Source organism: Pinus tabuliformis, chromosome J (assembly GCF_031772625.1).
Source record: "Pinus tabuliformis cultivar Carrire ecotype Pingquan chromosome J, CPIR1, whole genome shotgun sequence".
Taxonomy (NCBI): Eukaryota; Viridiplantae; Streptophyta; class Pinopsida; order Pinales; family Pinaceae; genus Pinus; species Pinus tabuliformis.
In genome coordinates, this window is record NC_142295.1 from 35,860,233 (window position 1) to 35,878,959 (window position 18,727).

General features: G+C 38.2%; 1 protein-coding gene across 1 annotated transcript in view; it reads right to left on the reverse strand.

Annotated features, from left to right (window-relative positions):
- Window positions 1-2,467: 2,467 nt before the first annotated feature.
- Window positions 2,468-18,727, reverse strand: part of LOC149225309 (uncharacterized) — a 207,499-nt gene continuing 191,239 nt past the window's right edge. Inside the window, exons 3-5 of the mRNA XM_089377053.1 lie at window positions 3,971-4,098; window positions 3,004-3,792; window positions 2,468-2,878 (exon numbers count right to left, since the gene is read on the reverse strand). Of these exons, the coding sequence (XP_089233179.1) occupies window positions 2,723-2,878; window positions 3,004-3,792; window positions 3,971-4,098 (1,073 nt within the window). The 3' untranslated portion in view covers window positions 2,468-2,722. The remainder of the gene's footprint in view (window positions 2,879-3,003; window positions 3,793-3,970; window positions 4,099-18,727) is intronic.

An 18,727-nucleotide genomic window follows, 5' to 3' on the forward strand; every position in this document is an offset into this window, starting at 1 on the left:
TCACATGTACATCCCCTCTCAAAAAGGGTTGGGCATCCACTGCGAATTTTGCCTAAAAACAAAAATTTATGAGGGGGAAAAGCTAATATTCAACCCTAGGCCCCTACTAAAGCTATGTAATTAATGGTAATGTTAAGAGGATGAAAATGAAAGAGAAAGGAGAATGTGACTATCACTTTAAGAATTTGTCAATTTTACTTAAATTTTTAACATTACAATTAATTGACTTAAGATGTTTGAGAATGGTTCCAACCTCACTAGATTTTATATGGAGAAAGTAGAATTTTAGATCCCACTCAAAATCCAGCACACATAACAATTTTCAATATTTCAAGATTAGGGGGATTGCAATGTTTCCATTGATTTCTATCATGTATGAGGGAATGGAACTAGTATCTAATCAAGAGCACCAACCTCTCTATGTACCTCAATGTTGGTGGCATTGATTGTTGAACTCCTTTGTCATTACCCTAGTAAAATTGAACCAATCACTCAAACAAAATCTCGATTTGACATGTTAAGCTTTTTTTAATCTTAGTTTAATGTTGAGAATGATATGGATGATGAGGATCCCAATGTAGGCAATGATTTTGATGATATGTAGGTATTTATTGTAGCATGCTTTTTCTAGATTATAGAGGCCATCTAGAGCCTCATTGTTGATGTATTTTTGGTTCAAAGATGGATTGCAGTGAATGTTATTTTAGTTATATGTACCCTTGCTATATATATGTGTGTGTGTGTGTGTGTGTGTGTATGAGAAACATTACATATTTGTGTATAATGGTTTGGATTCATATGGATGCACATGAATATTCGCATATTTTTTTCAAAATTTGAATATTTATGTATTTTTTGGTAGATCGGTTTTTTGGTTTGGTTTTTCTCTAGTTCCTTGTTTTGGGGCAACTAGTTTGATGATCGGTCTGATTCTTATAACATCAGTTCATTTTCCATTGTTCATTTTTAGTTTTAACTTTTAAGTGTTGACTCTAGATATTGATGATTTTAGATTGGATCTTTTGTTGAAAAAACCACCTACAAGTTAATAACCACTTATAGACATTTTGTCAAACGCTTCGCTAAACTTTGATTTCTGACTCCAATAAATATTCAGCGGTAATGTATTAAATTCTCACACATTCAGTAGTTATTTATGAGCAGAAATACAAATAACGAAGTATGAAAATTAATTGCAGTGGAAATGGACAGCAAAAAAATCACACCATTTGACACAATATTTTGGGCAATGCCCCTAGAAAAACCCCGAAGGGAAAACTAGTCACAAGAGGGAATTATTATTAATGAGCTCAACAAAAATTGCAGTTATCTTTGCAGCAGAAATTTCCAGCAATAAATTCCCTCTACATATCTCACAAATCTGCCCCGAAATTTGTGCACTTTTTCATCCTCAAAAAGTGAGTGAAACAGTTGTATGGCCTGCAGCACCTTTTCTCGAATTCTATGCAGATTTATAAGTACCAGCTATACAAACCAATACGACCTTCACACAGCAAAAACCAGCACCTTGAAATCTGTGCCTCATGCCTCAATTTTTGTGCCCATTAAATGTTGTATGGACCTGCAACAAATTCATGCAGTTCTATAATGTACTTTCTACTTTACTTTTGTACTTCCTCCTCGAAATGCATGCCAAATCCCTTGGAATTCAAGCCCTCTTTCAACTGCAATAAATGTTGGTAAGGTGCCTTGGGATTTGTGCCCTTTCACCCAACCTCTCCTTCACAATTTTCTTCAGCTCTCCTTTCCCCTCTCTAATTAAAATGTTCATTAATGAGTCAATGTGTGCTTCTTCACTTCCCCCTTCTCCTTTTATAAATTCATTAATGACTAAAACCCCTAACCCTAGATCTCAATGGCCAAGAATAAATCTTGCCATCTCAAGATCAACATTTGTTACTTAATCTGTCATTGAGATGCTGATGACTTAAATCACTTAAGTCACTCAAACTTTTTATAAAGTCACTTTTGTCCTTAAATAATAAAAGTACACTTTACCCTTTATAAAATCACTTTATAATTGAAGTGCCTAGGAAGTGACAGTTGCTTAGTCACTTCTACGGGCTAGGCACTGCCACTACAGCAGTAACCCCAAGCTACAATTTCTAACATCTTTGACTCATCACCTTTTACTATTTTGAGTTTGAGTAATTTCAATTTACCATTCCAGTCTTAAGACTTCAGTGGCTACCATTCCCGTGTCCCCCCATCCCAGAAACTTGGTGGAACATTGCAAAACCCAATGGCACATCTTAAAGTTTTTGAGCATGTTCTTTGACAACTAATACAGAAAAAAATAATGAAGATTTTAAACACTCCTTCCTAAGAACGAATACATAAACAATATCTAAAGTAACCTGATGTTTACCTAATGACTAAGTCAATGCAATACATCATTCCAATTATTTATCATTTCAGGAAAATAACTGCAATCAGAATTTAAAAATTGTTTTAACTGATTTCTTCTCTTCGAAATTTAGTTCTTAAAATTATTTATAAATAAATAAAATGCTTCCAACCCTTTCTTATCTAGAGATGAATTGGCTTTTACCATAAATGTAAGTACAATGAGGCTAAAAACCCAACATGATCAAATATCATAATCTGCAAATAGAACTGTTCTCGAACTTGCAGAGAGTTCTTTTATTCTGAGACCTGATTTGGCAAAAATGATAGGATATGCTAACTCGTCCCATATTTTCTATTCCATATTCCCTGATTGAATATCATTCCTACTATCTGCTTTTGGTTTATCCACTCTAGCTAATAATATTCCCTGTTCAGATGTTATTTCATGTACAAGTCCAATAGTTCCTTGCTCAACAGTTGTTTTATCTTCTAGTTTCACATCAGCAGCCTGAAACAAAGATATCATTCTGATTTATCTTGAGAAAAGAAAGAACATTTTAATTTTAGGTGTCCCATTTGAGAAAAAAAATCCTTGATGAACATAAATTTTGAAATGATAAATAAGGTTCTAACCTGTACATTGGATCCATAAGGGGCTTCTGAAGTGGAAGAAGAGAATGATAAAAGTTCGTTGTTCATATCATTTGGCAAAGTATCAGAACCACAGCCAACTGCACTTCTGCAAGATTCTATATGCTCCACAAAAGCATTATCTACTGGAGATGGTGAGCTTGCATACTTCCCACCACGTTCATCATCCAGATTTTGGGAGCTTGCAGGACTGGACTTATCTTGAGCTTTGACTGCAGCACTAGATGCAACAGATGCACAGGGTTTACATATTTCTACACCTGGACCAGATGAAGAAACTGGAGCTTGGCAGCCTTGGTGGGGTTGCATCTGGGCAAGATATGGAGGCATTGGATGCAATTGTGAAGAGTGTTGGATATATGGCCTTTCAACATGGCAATGGCCATTCAAGGGTGGACCATAATTTGGAAACTGTAGATAGGGGCTGCTCCCATCTGCATGGCTGTTTCCAAAGGTAGCATATGTATGCAGTCCAGGATGAAGTGGAAAAGCACCTATGGTTGCAAGGGGAACATATGGAGAAGGTGCAACAATTGGCCTTTGAGCCTGGTTTGATGCGAATGATTGCTGAAAGTTTGATGATGGCAAAGGTGCTGCTTGAGGAACAGCCATAGAATAAGGAAAAGATGCAGTTCTCATTATGACAGTAGGGTCCATCATCATCCATGATGAAATAATTCGCAAGTGTTGCTGGAACTGTTCTTGTAGCTGATCTGCCTCACTCTTTAAAGCTGCTTTCTCCTCTTTAAGCTCGTTTTTTTCTTCAGTCAACTGCTTCAACAAAAGTAATTAAACAAGAAAGGGTTAAATAATACTAAACAAACAATTAATCCCACGATTGGAGAGCTTTCTTTAGTATCTATGCAAAAACTTCTCTATACACTATCCATCGAATACAAGAACTAAATTTTTTAAAAATGTGTACTAGGATACAAATTCATCAACTTACTTCCCGAGATTCATCCATAAGCAAAGTATGCTCATCTTGTAGCTGCTTTAACTCAACTCTAAGCTCTTTGATGACTTGCACACTCTCTATCAATATCGATGCCTTGTCATTTTTTGGCCGATCAGGATCTAACAAAAAACAAATTTGAAAAAGAAAAGAATCATATATAGCCGACAATATTCACTTATTGTTGATAATTTCAACCAAGCCATAGAACCCATTCCCAGAAAAGCTCTGCTGTGATATCCCATTAAATAAAATTATGCCAGGCAATTCTCAATTTTTGCATTTTTGACATTTTAATGTTGTGGACTTGGGAAAAGTGGGTTGAATAGACCCCCACTTAATTTTTGGAGAAAAATGAGGCTATGCACATTAGAAAAAAGGAATAATTATTTTGTTAGTGGAACGTGGGGCCACAAAAAGGGAAATTCGACCCCATTGAGGAATTCGCACTAGAGGAGAGAGGGAAGAGAGAAGGTGGCTCGAAATAGTGGAATTGGGGGCCACCAAGGGAGAAGGGACCAGCATCTATAAATATCACAAGGAAGCTTCATTTCGGGATCTTTTGTCTATCACTCCACAGAAATCAAACTCTCTTGGAGCTGTTGAGCACAAGAAGAGAAGTGCTACTGAACACAGGAATTCCAAGCGGACATTCCACCCCTATTTCAGAGGACTTTGAGTGCCTCCCTATTAAAGAAAATTGGAGTCTAATATGAGGCTTCACTTGGGCATATTGCAGAGATTTCTCCCAGTTATGCATGTGGCTAGGGCGCAGAAGGAAATTCATACCCCTCTTTTGGAGCAGCTACAGTTGGAGTGAAGTTTTGGGCTTTTGAGGAGTTATTTGTTATAGTTGAGGCTGGAGTTTTGTGGTGGTTTACAGGGTTGAGACTCAGGGAATTTCAAAGGATGAATTTCTCTCAATTATGCAGTGCGCAGACCTCCCTGGCTGAATCTTGCGCAAAAGAGACGAGCAGCTAGTTTCCAGGAGAGATTGGGCTGGAGGGAAAGCCTATTTTCAGAGGAGAAATTGTGTAGAGTTTGAGGGATCTTTAAGCAGTTGTTCTGAGCAGATTTTAGCAGAATATCTTCTGCAGTGCGCAAAGCCCACCATACAGAGCCATTCACCCTTTTTGAGGGTCATCTGGGTCAGCCTGAATTGGGCCAAACCCTTTCTAGGTTTTCATGGGATTGGTGTATAGAGGCCGGGATTAATTTGGCAGAATTTTCTGAGTACTTTGAAGGGAAGAAACTCCACTTATTCTTCAGCAGCAGCAGCAAAATTTATGGGCAGTGCGAGTTATCTGTTTGGGCCATTTTCCAGCACTTGGGTCTACATCACTTCACTTGGGTTTTGCATGCTTGCAATGGCAAGCCTGCGTTCTATTGTTCCACTCTATTTGTACCCAATTTCCAGCATTAATAATAAAATGGCTCAGATTTCCTGCTCAGATTTGATGGTTTACTGATTGTGCATGCTTGTGTTAAATTTCTATTGTTGTAGCTTAGTGCATGTCTCTGCTATTTACAGAATATTTCCATTAGGAATATTACATCTGCAAAATAGTAAAAAACAATCTTGAATGCATTTTTCTACATATCAATTAATTTTAGTCCAATGCCATGCTAGTAGACAGTATATTTGCAAGCAAGATGCCTATCTTTCTGTCTATAGAATAAAAGATGGTGTCTTGTGATAAAGATCAGATCGTTATTCTTGATGTGGCTAGAGTGAGATATAAGATCTTGTATGAATTCCATGACAGCTCTTTAGCTAGCCACATGAGTGACAAAAACTTGTAAATCTGCAAAGCGACTTGTCCACTGGAAGAAAGTGAAGGATATAGCCTCAGTATTCCATGGACTATGAGACATGCTTTCCTAGGACAAGTTACAACCAGACAGAATGAAAGGATTCTAGCATTCATGGATGGCAAAGCCTGAGAAAGCAGAACGACAGTAATCCATCACGCCAATGAAATATCATTTACAAAGGCAGTGAAATATTGCCAACACAAAATAGATTCACAACAGAAAATATAGCACAGCAGAATGGTATTTCTTCACCACTTCCATGGGGCAACCTCACAATAGAACACCACAATACTCAGCATGCCTTCAGTTACCTACAATCTCATTTATATAGATGAAATTAGGGAGTGATAAGTGTTGGCATTATGATACAGATATGACTCAAGTGTTGTCCTTGATGGCAACTCACTCAGATGACAGATCACAGTTCAGGATCACAGAATGAAGGAAAAAGAGGTATACGCAGGTTCTCCTTGACCAAACTGCATATACACGCAGGTTCGCAGACCAAAAGGCACGTATGCATATACATGCACTTTCATGCAAGGAAAACCGCATACATGTTGGAAAACTTGGTTTTGGTCTGTGGTATTTGGTCCCTGGTATTTTGACCCATGGTAATGGTCCAAGGAATCTTGTCCGAAGTGTTGACCCCAGGCATTTGGTCCAAGGTATTGATTCTAAGTGTTTTTGGACCATGGTATTGAGTAAGGCCTAAGACTATAAAAGGAGGAGGAGATCATTAGGCAAAGGCACTCAAGTATTGAAAATCTAATGAAGACCAAGATCTAAAATACTGGTCATTGGGTTATGGTGCATAGCTAGATCTGAATCAAGGAGGAACTTGAGCGCTTGATGAAGGATAAGTTTTATTAGTGGGTCAAGATCTTAAGGCTTGAAGAGAAGTATCTTTGTGTGGTTTTGATCTTTTATCTGAATAATTGGCGCTTGTCGTAATCTGTAAATCTGATGATCTGGGTATAACTGATGTCTAAATAGTTGTAAAGGTTAAATCACCTTTTACAGATCTGTACGCAGGTTCATTATAGAAAAGGCACGTATACACGCTAGTTTGGCATTTCAAAACAGCGTATACGCAGTGTTGCCTTGGGAAGAATGCGTATGCACGCAGGTTTGACACATTGAAGTAGCATACACCTCATAAAATATGTTTTAGCTACTTCTGTTTATTGTTGCAGTGTTCTGGGTTCTGGCTTGGGTTCTAGTTATTGTTACTGTGTTTTGGTTACAGCATTCAGAAAAGTGATTGTTTGATTCAGTTTTGGTTGGTGCAAAGGAGATTGGTTGATGCAGATATATTTGATGGTTGATTGATGTTATTGAAAGGATCCAGTCTGAAAATTTATGAAACGTGGTCCCTAGAAGAAAAGAAAAGGCTGTAGCCTTCTGTAAGTCAACACCTACATACTAATATATTAACTAGTACAAGAGCTAGGGGGTTGTAGCTCCCTTCCAAGAGAAGCTGGAGAGCGAGAGAAGGTTGTAGCCTTCTGCAGGTAGAAGCCTGCGTACTGGTATAAGATTGCACCAGTACAGAAATATTGTAAAAGGAAGTTTCTTATTAAAAGAAGATAGAGACAAATTGCAGCAGGTGGTTTTCACCCACATTGGGTTTCCACCTTATATCATGGTGTTCATGTGTGCTTCTTATGTGTGATGATCTGTTCTGTTTTACTACACCTGTTTACTGTTTATATGGTTAATAATGTTCTGATGCACTCATTAAAGATCAACTAACTGAATCATAAGTTTACTGGATATACGCTAGTTGCATTAAACACAGTTGCGTATACACGCGGGTTGCCTTAACTGAAGTAGCATATATGAATCTGATAATGGAAATGAAAAGATTATTGATTTGCTAATACTGATTCACCCCCCCCCCCCTCTCAGTATTATTTCCAACAATTGGTATCAAAGCAGGTCCTTCAGAAGAAGCTTGATCGCTTGAAGGAAGATCCATCAGGATGAGTAATCAAGAAAGAGAGGGATCCATCAGACCACCAATCTTCGATGGGAGCAATTTTGTCTACTGGAAGATAAGAACCACAGCATATCTACAATCGCTTGGAACGGATGTTTGGGGAATCATGGAAGGAGGATATACATATCCATCAACAATTCCTACAGATACGGCAGATAGAAAGCAATATGAACTCAATGCCAAAGTTGTTACTATCTTATTGGGAAGTTTGTCAAAAATAGAGTTTGTCAAGGTCATGCAGCTCAAATTAGCCAAAGAAATATGGGACAAAATCATTCTAAGCTACGAAGGAGATGATCAGGTAAAATGTGCTAAGCTTCAAACTCTCAGAATATGGTATGAAACTCTTAAGATGCATAGTAATGAAAGCATAGTTAATTACTTCCTACACATAGATGAGATTGTCAATTGTATGAAGAATCTGGGTGAGGAAATTAATGAAGTTGTCTTAGTTGAGAAAGTTTTGAGATCCCTGTCTGCTAAATTTGAATCCAAAGTGTCTGCCATAGAAGAAAAGGAGGATCTGCAGAAAATCACTATGACGCAGCTTCACGGAATCCTAATTGCTTTTGAAATGAGAAAAGGAGGACCATCAAATATGAGAGAAGCCTCATTTAAAGTATCAACAAAGGGAAAAGAAAAACTTAGTGAATCAGGATACATTTCAGAAGAAGAATATGAGGTAAATTTTGTCAAGAATCTTCAATGGGGATCTGGAAGGTTCGAAGGTAAGCTACCTTTCAAATGTTTTTCTTGTGGTAGAGTTGGTCACTACGCTGCTAGATGCTCTCATAACAAAGGAAAGATGTTTGAAAAAGGTAAAAGAAGTTATTATACTCATGATAAAAGTAATGACTCATCCAATAGTGATGAAGACATTAGAATTCTCATGGCATATGAAAATAAGGACATAGAAATAGAAGAAGTTACCAGATTAAAATATCAGCTGGAGACAGTAACCAGAGTAAGGGAGCAGCTGCAAGATGTAGTAAAAGATCAGAGCATAAAAATTCAGAGACTTGAATCTAAGATCCTCTCTCTAAAAGAAGATCTTAAAGAGTCAAAGAAGCAGAATAAATAAGCTCTTGAAGAACAAGAACATGAAGTGCTCGAATTAAGGCAACAAGTGGAAGAAGGAAGAAAAGCTGAAGAAAACCTAAAGAAGCAATATTTCGAAAAGGAAGAACAACATCAGGTTGAGGTAAATATCTTAAAAGGTAAATTAGAAGAAAAAGATAAATTGTTACGATTTCAAGACAGTACTAAGATTTTGGATGATATTCTTAGTAGTCAAAGATCCCCTACTATCAAAACTAGTATTGGCTTTAATGAAACTGCCGAAGGTGAATCTAGTTCACAAGGTGAGGAAAGGAATTCTAATGCAAAATCTGAAATGATCAACAAAGAGATAAGTGGTCAACCCCAGCAACAACCAAGGAAAGAAATTCTTCAAAGAAGGTCTTTTGCTCCTAACTATGGAAGTGATAGTCGGTTATTTCCTCAAATGAATAATGTTGAATGTTATGTATGTCATAATTTTGGACATATTACAGCCAAATGCAGAAGAATAATGGTTCAAGACCATCACACAGAAAGATTATCACGTTCCAGGTACTTTAAGGAATATTGTTTTGCTTGCAATATCTTTGGTCACAAAGCTATTGATTGCAATAAAAGGAATATGAAACATGTAAGGTGTTATGCATGTAACAAGTTTGGACATAAAGTAAAGGAATGCAGTAGCAAAATTCGGACACCAAAGCAAAAGGATCATACATCATCGCAATTCCAGGTATTGAAGAAGTCAGAATTAGAATCAGAAAGATGTGGCATAACTCAGTTAGCAGACATAACAGACACAGGGGAAACTAAAAGTGTAGACCTTCAGTATTCCAATTTACATACGCAGATATTATAAAGAGAAATCACGTATATACGCGAGTTAGAGGCTGCAGAGTCGCGTATATGAAAAAGCAGCAGGACAGACTCAGGGAAAGAAGTCTGATATGGTATGTGTTGGTTGGCACAGGTTCAGGGGGAGCATATGCTTCGAATAATTGTTGGCATAATTGTAGACATTGTTGGCATTATGGTTAGAAGACTTTGGTGATAATGCTTATGTGGCTAAATGATACATCTTGCTACTTACTGTTGGTTGGTCAAGAGAATGATATTGCAGGTTACAGGTTGTTGATGTTGATGAGAGATGCTTATAGTGCAGATCATATGGTGTATGATAGTTGCTGATGACTATCATGGTCTTGTTTAGACTCAGCATGTGCTTAGGGGGAGCATGGACGAATTTATACATCTTAGCATATACAAAGGGGGAGCTCAATCAAAGATTTCAGCATGTACTCAGGGGGAGTATGGACAATAGAATGTATATCAAGGGAGAAAATATCTTGGTCCACCCTTTGCCCTTGATGTCAAAGGGGGAGAGTGACTTGGTGTGGTTGTTGCCATCAAGTCCAAAGGGGGAGATTGTTGGCATTATGATACAAGTATGACTCAAGTGTTGTCCTTGATGGCAACTCACTCAGATGACAGACCACAGTTCAGGATCACAGAATGAAGGAAAAAGAGGTATACGCAGGTTCTCCTTGACCAAACCGCGTATACACGCGGGTTCGCAGACCAAAAGGCACGTATGCGTATATACGCACTTTCACGCAATGAAAAGCACGTACATGTTGGAAAACTTGGTTTTGGTCTGTGGTATTTGGTCCCTGGTATTTTGACCCATGGTATTGGTCCAAAGAATCTTGTCCGAAGTGTTGACCCCAGGTATTTGGTCCAAGGTATTGATTCTAAGTGGTTTTGGACCATGGTATTGAGTAAGGCCTAAGACTATAAAAGGAGGAGGAGATCATTAGGCAAAGGCACTCAAATATTGAATATCTAATGAAGAGCAAGATCTAGAATACTGGTCATTGGGTTATGGTGCATAGCTGGATCTGAATCAAGGAGGACCCTGAGCACTTGATGAAGGATAAGTTCTATTAATGGGTCAAGATCTTAAGGCTTGAAAAGAAGTATCTTTGTGTGGTTTTGATCTTTTATCTGAATAATTGGCGCATGTCGTAATCTGTAAATCTGATGATCTGGGTATAACTGATGTCTGAATAGTTGTAAAGGTTAAATCATCTTTTACAGATCTGTACACAGGTTCATTATAGAAAAGGCGCGTATACACGCTGGTTCGGCATTTCAAAACAGCGTATATGCAGTTTTGCCTTGGGAAGAATGCGTATGCACGCAGGTTTGACACATTGAAGTAGTGTACACCTCATAAAATATGTTTTAGCTACTTTTGTTTATTGTTGCAGTGTTTTGGGTTCTGGCTTGGGTTCTGGTTACTGTTACTGTGTTCTAGTTACAGCATTTAGAAAAGTGATTGTTTGATTCAATTTTGGTTGGTGCAAAGGAGATTGGTTGATGCAGATATATTTGATGGTTGATTGATGTTATTGAAAGGATCCAGTCTAAAAATTTATGAAACGTGGTCCCTAGAAAAAAAGAAAAGGTTGTAGCCTTCGGTAGGTCAGCACCTATGTACTAATACATCAGCTAGTACAAGAGCTAGGGGGTTGTAGCTCCCTTCCAGGAGAAGCTGGAGAACGAGAGAAGGTTGTAGCCTTCTGCAGGTAGAAGCCTGCATACTGGTATAAGACTGCACTAGTACAGAAATATTGTAAAAAGAAGTTTCTTATTAAAAGAAGATAGAGACAAATTGTAGCAAATGGTTTTCACCCACATTGGGTTTCCACCTTATATCATGGTGTGCATGTGTGCTTCTTATGTGTGATGATCTGTTCTATTTTACTGCACCTGTTTATTGTTTATATGGTTAATAATGTTCTGATGCACTCATTAAAGATCAACTAATGGAATCATAAGTTTACTGGATATACGCTAGTTGCATTAAACACAGTTGCGTATACACGTGGGTTGCCTTAACTGAAGTAGCGTATATGAATTTCATAATGGAAATGAAAAGATTATTGATTTGTTAACAGTGGTTCACCCCCCCCCCCCCCCCTTAGTATTATTTCCAACAATAAGTGCTACATGCACTCCCCAAAGATGACAAATGGAGAGGGAAAAGATTATGACTGATAACAGTGCTAAATAGAAAAATGGAAGTGCTAATAAGAGACTAAATCTAAATAGAAGAAAGGTGTTACAACAAAACAGTGTTTCCACACAAGTCAAACACTGGATATACCAAAGTATCCTTTCTGCTTCTTTCTAATGTTTCTCATGGGGTGTTTGCATATACCAAGCAACAAGACCAACAGCGAAGGAAATATTGGAATGAGTATGAATCAAATATAAAAGGCTATCAACTAAAAATACAAGGTGGCATTTACTTGGGGTGCAGTACACGTCGCAGAAAGCTCAACTCTAAACTAAAAGTGAGATGGGGCTAGTTTACAATCTTCAATGCAAAAGCGTCAAAGAAGGTCACATACATACTTAGAATGGAAAAAAGAAATTCTTTCCTCGGTTTTCAATACCTTGAGGCCAAGGAAATGATGCAAATAACCTAAGTCTATCATTTCAAATTTCTTCTTAAGGCTGGTTTCACGTGGTTTAAAGTTTGGGATCACTAACAATGAGAAAAAAGTCATCAACATAAAGAACAAGTATCATGAGATGGTTCCCTACTTTCATAGCATAGGAATTCAGGTCAGAATGACATCAAGAAGAGCTGGTGTCAAGAATAAAGCTATCCATTTTAGCATACCAAGCCCAAGGAGTTTGCTTAAAACCATAGAGAGATTTCTTAAGCTGGCAGACAAGGCTGGAGTCATTCTGAACATAGCCAAGAGGTTCCATGTAAATTTCTTATTACAAATCCCCATGCAAAAAGGAAGATTTAACATCTATCTGATGGACCTCCCATTTATGTGAAAGGGATAGAACAAGGCAAACAGAATTCATTGTAGCCATGGGGGCAAAGCTTTGATTATCATCAATTCCTTCAACTTGAGAAAATCCTTTAGCAATTACCTAGGCCTTACTATCTTATTACTTCCAACACATGCATACTTAGTTCTATACAGCCATTTGCATTTGATAATTTTTCTTCCTTTTGGAAGAGGTACAAAATTCCAAGTATCGTTCGATATTAAGAAACAATATTCTTCGTTCATTATTGTGTACCAATCTAGATGGCCAAAAGCTTCTACAAATGTTTCTAGATCATAAGTCTCTAACACTAGAACCAAAAGACAGGAGGCTCATAGAAATTATGAAAATGTACGAAGTTGATATATTGGATTATTGAAAAAATCACCAACTATTTCTTATGTTGTATGGACCAGTGTTGTTAAAAGCGCGATTTAATCGCGCTTTTTTCAAAAACGCGCGCGTTTTTCCCTTTGCCGAATAAAACCCGCGTTTTATACGAAAAAAGCGGCAGTTTTTTTATAGCGCTTTTTTCCGAAAAAAGCGCGCTTTTTTCGGAAAAAAACGCGATTTAAATTGAAAAAAGCGCCGAGGGCGCGGGCAGCGGGTTATAAACTATGAAAATCGATTTTTATTTTTTCATTTCTGACTGTCGCCGCGCGGAGGAGGAGGAGACGCCTTGTGGAGAAGAGCTGAAGGGTTTGGGTCCACTTTGGGAGCGAATCCAAGTGTTTTTAGGAGAAATCCAAGACAAGATCACCAATTTGTCCATAAAAACGGTATGTAGATTAATTTTTTTTTGTTTTCCTTGTTATAAACTTTGTTTTTCATTGTTTTTGGTTGAGAAATTTCATATGGGCACCATTTTCCTTTTGTTTTCATTGTTTTTAAAGAATTTTTTGTAATTTTTCATTGATTTGGGTCCTTGGGATGGGTAACTTTGTATGACTATGGGAACCAATTTTTTATTTTTTTTTTCATTTTTTTTAAACATTGTTTATGTTTTTTGATTTTCATTGTTTTTTGGCATTTGCCATTTGGTTGGGTAACTTGGGATTTTGGAAATAATTAACTTGTAATTTTCAATTTTGTAAATGCTAAATTGTAATTTGTAATCCTAAATTCCTATTTCCTAATCCTTATTTTTCCATAGGTTTGCAAATTCAAAATTCAAAAACAAACATGCCAAGGAAATTGGATCCTTTCTGGGAATATGGTGAACCTAAAGCTCCGAATGATAGACAAAACTTGAATTGCAAGTTGTGTGGAAAGGAGATACGCGGGGGTGTACAGGTTGAAGTACCACCTTGCACAAATCCCTGGACATGATGTGGGGCCCTGTATAAATACAAATCCTGAACTTATCCAAAGAGCCATGAGAGCATTGGGAGAATTAGAGCACACTAGAGAGGCCAAAGAAGAACTCAAAAGGCAACTAAGAAGGTCAGCTGAAGGAAGTGGACCAAGTGGCACTGGTTCTACTGCAGCGTCAGTCAATTCGGTAGCTGCATCATCATTTTTTGTTCCTCGAACCACACCTGGTTCACAACCAACTATCGGTTCAATGATAAAAAGAACTGAAAAAGAACAAGCTGATAGGTTGATGGCAAAATTTCTCCTCTGGAGTGATATTCCTTTCAGCATTGTAAGGAATAATCCATTTTTCCAACCTGCTGTTGATGCTATTGCCAGTGTTGGCCCGGGGTACAAAATCCCTTCTTATCATGATTTCAGAGGCCGACTTCTTCAAGATGAAAAGCGTGACTGCACCCAAAGATTGGAGGATTTTAGGGCATCATGGGCACAAACAGGATGCACTGTTATGTCTGATGGTTGGACTGACCAAAAGGGGAGAACCCTTATAAACTTCTTGGTTAGTTGTCCCAAGGGGACTATGTTTATCAAATCTATTGATGCAACTCATTAAATCAAAGATGCAAGAACTTTATGTGATTTGCTGGATGTGTTTATTTTGGAGGTGGGTGCAGAAAATGTTGTCCAAGTCATAACGGACAATGCTGCAAATTATGTTGCTGCTGGTAGAATGCTTATGGACAGGCATCCTACTTTATTTTGGACACCTTGTGTTGCCCATTGTATTGATTTGATGTTAGAGGACATAGGGAAAATTCCCTTTGTCAAAGATATTGTTGACTCATCAAAAAGCATCACAAAATTTATTTACAATCATACATCTGTGCTTAGCTTGATGAGAAGATGCACCAACAACAAAGAGTTGGTGCACCCCGCCATTACACGGTTTGCGACGAGTTTCATATCTCTTCAATCCCTTTTGAATTCTATGTGGGATTTGAAGAGAATGTTTCTTTCAGAGGAATGGCGTGCTTCGTCAATGAGCCGCAAACCAGAAGGAGAGGCCGTATGCAGACTAGTTTCATACCAAGAAGACTTCTGGGCGGGAGTGCAGGAGGTGTGCGCCGTTACTGAACCTTTGGTAAAGGTTCTTCGGTTGGTTGATGGTGAGAATCCCGCAATGGGCTATTTGTATGAAGCCATGGACAGGGCCAAAGAAGCCATTCGGTCCTACTATGATGATAAGGGAGATGATGGGTTTCAGAAACAACTCCTTCTATGGGAAGTGATTGATGAGCGATGGAACAACACACTCCATCGTCCCATTCATACTGCTGGGCTTTTCCTGAACCCTGCATTTTCTTATGCATGTGGGTTTGATTTTGATGCTGAGGTCATTGATGGATTATTATCCTGTGTCCAGAAGATGGTGAGATCTCCAGAACAACGTATAGAGATCTCTAAACAAATTGAGACATACACGATGTCAGGTGGCACATTTGGCTTTGAGATGGTTGTCACTGATAGGACGATTAAAATGCCAGGTATTTTTTAGTTTGTACTTTGTAACTTTGTTTCAAATTTCATTGTCTCTTCAAATTCCATTTTTTTCTTATGTTTATTTAAAATTTTATTTGTAATTTTGTTGTAGACGCATGGTGGAAGATGTATGGTGGCAGAGTACCCCTTTTGCAAAAGCTTGCCGTACGCATCCTCAGCCAAACATGCAGCTCCTCAAGATGTGAGCGCAATTGGAGTGTATTTGAAAAAATACACAACAAGAAGCGCAATAGGTTAACACTTAAACATTTAAAATATTGCAAATTTCCAAATAAATTTTTGAATTCATTAAACAATATTTTTTTTATAATATTAATTATTAATTATTATTTCATGAACTTTGTACAGGTTGGAGTCCCATAGACTTAATGACATGGTCTATGTCTACTACAATCTTCGATTGTGGGTGAGGCAACTAGAGAGGACACCTGATATGGATGCCATCTCATTGGATGGGATTGACACCACTGCTGAATGGAGGGTTGAGACCAAGAGGCCTCTCATGGATCCCACTGATGATTGGTTAGTGCAGGATGAGGGGGAGGAGGAGGAGGAGGAGGAGCAGGAGTAGGAGGAGGAGGAGCAGGTGGAGGAGGAGGAGCAGGAGGAGGAGGTGACACCGCCTACCCGGGCTACCACTACCACCAGTAGAGGACGTGGTCTCCGTCTACCTCCTGTAGCTGCTACTACTAGTTCTTCAGCTTCTAGAGCACGTCCGACTCCACTGCCATTTCCACCAGCACAGGCACCAGCTTCTACATCTAGAGGGAAAGAGAAAGTTGTGCCATTTTCTCACAAGAGGGGCAGAGGAAATCAATAGGATTAGACTTTCATTTTATTGTATATGACATTATGACATGATGAGATACATTATCATATTTTTTGTTGATATTTTGAGGCTGAGTTGGGACTCAGGACTTACTATTCAGGACATGATTCAACGTTATGTGTGATTTTAGCGCTAGAAATGATATTAAACATCTTATATATTAGTTTTTTTATCATATTTATGTGTCAATGTATTTATTTTATGTTGTAGATGGTTTAGATATTAAAAAAATTGAAAAAAAATGAATATTTTTGTGCCAAACGCTTTTTTCCCGCTTTTTCCGCTTTTTTCCTGCTTTTGCCGTTTTTTCCGCTTTATTCCCGGCGCCGATTTAATCCCGCTCGCGCTTTTAACAACATTGGTATGGACCCATTTGGGAAGTAGTGGTGCTAGTGTTGGTTCATGCTCAATGGACCCAACTAGAAGAGGGTGAGTATGAGGAGGTGGATTTTCATCATCACTATTATCATATAAATAAGAAACCAAAGTAGCATCGTTAACAAAAAAATTGGGAAAGGGCAAATATGCCAAAGATGACTCACAAGCTAAAGAGAACACAAATGCCAAATTAGGCTTGTAGGTGGAGAGACTTTCAACAAACTTAACATCTCTCCTAATAATAATTTCATAGAAATGATGTTGAAGAAGTCTATAGCCTTTTACATCTTCAAAATATCAAACAAATATGTGCTTCTCACTTTTAGCCCTGTTGCCGCAAAATCTAGCAGGCCTTGGAGAGGGGTACCCTACAGGGCTATTACTAGACCAAGAGACAACAATGAGTTAGTGGCCCACTGTCACCACAGCGAAAAATACCCGCTCTTTACAAATTTTCATAGATGGGAGGAGTCCTGAGATGTGAAAAGGTCACTTAATAGGTATTCTAGGTATGTGGTATAGGATGACCAAGAGGCCTCCAAGGGGAAGGTTCAACTTAAGCACAAGGTCTCAATCAATAATAGGGGAAATTCACTTTCCTTGGAGATGCCTAAGAATGGTAACATATGACCTAGGGTTTGATCGATTGGTTGAGAATCGAGAAGGCCCGAGATCACGATGCTAAGAAAGGGTTTCCAACAATGATTTTCAACAAGACCAAGGTAAATGAAACCCTCAAACAAACCTCTAAGTTGTAGCAACACCAAGCTAGGGTTTACCCTATGACAAACAACTAGGGCAAGAAATTTTATGGGAAAAATTGAAATGAATGCCTACCAAGAGGATTGATTTTGAGGCAACCAACTATACCCTTGGTATTTAGACTCTCCAATTTCTAAAAATCTCCCTTGCCTAGAAATTTGCAATAAGCCCTAGTTTGAGAGCTTGGCTTTGAAGGGGGTGAATTAGGTTAAGGAAAAGAAAGGAAAAAATTTATTGATAAAAAGTGGATTTGATCACCAACAAGATAGGCCAGTGCCTTGTTCCTTGGGAGTATGGAGTCTATGCATTGATAGGATAGTCAAAAGTTGTTGAGGAAGGATAAATGATGCCCTAGCATCAACAACCCTAGCAATTACCTATGCAATGAATCAAGGAGATTTATGGGACAGCTAATCAAAGTTCACCACTAGGATATCATTCACATGTTATTCATGAGTAATGTATGCAACAATGAGACCTAGATTCCATTAAACAAATTTTCAACAATTTAGGGTACAATAAAGAAATCTAGATTCAGAACATTCCATACATTTGACATAAAGAAAAGATTTATCCAATAAAATATTCACTTACAAGATAACATGCATGAAAATCCATCCATTGATCCAAGACAATAGTTCAAAGACAAAAGAATCAACTCCAAATGTCAAAATGCATTCATATATTTGAATCTCCACAAGACAAGAAGGTCAAAATACACAAGAGGCATAACTTCCAGGTGTGTGAGATGATAAGTTACAAATGAATCTCTCCTCTATTTATGTGAGGAGTGCTAATGTCAATTTTATCCTAGGAGCACCTAAAAACAATAAAATATGTCACAATGATGAATTAGGTCACAAGCCAACCTACTAGCTTAGACAAAATCATAAAAGTTTTCCCACCCGTATGAGCCATAGGGCAACAAGTGTTGATGTCATCCATGCGTGACGCTCTATAGAGCATGTGTTGAGGGCTTAGGGTGCCAAGAGTGGTGTAGAAGCCCTCTAAAATCATCCTCTAAGGGTTGGCCCTTAGATCTCTAACAATCTCCCTCTGTGGACCTCAAAAATCATCTTGGGGCAACAAAGGTGGTGTCATGGGTCTCCAAATGGCCACAGTGCATGTCTCTGCTCCAATGTTGAGGGCTCTCAAGGTGGTGTTATTCCTCCTATGT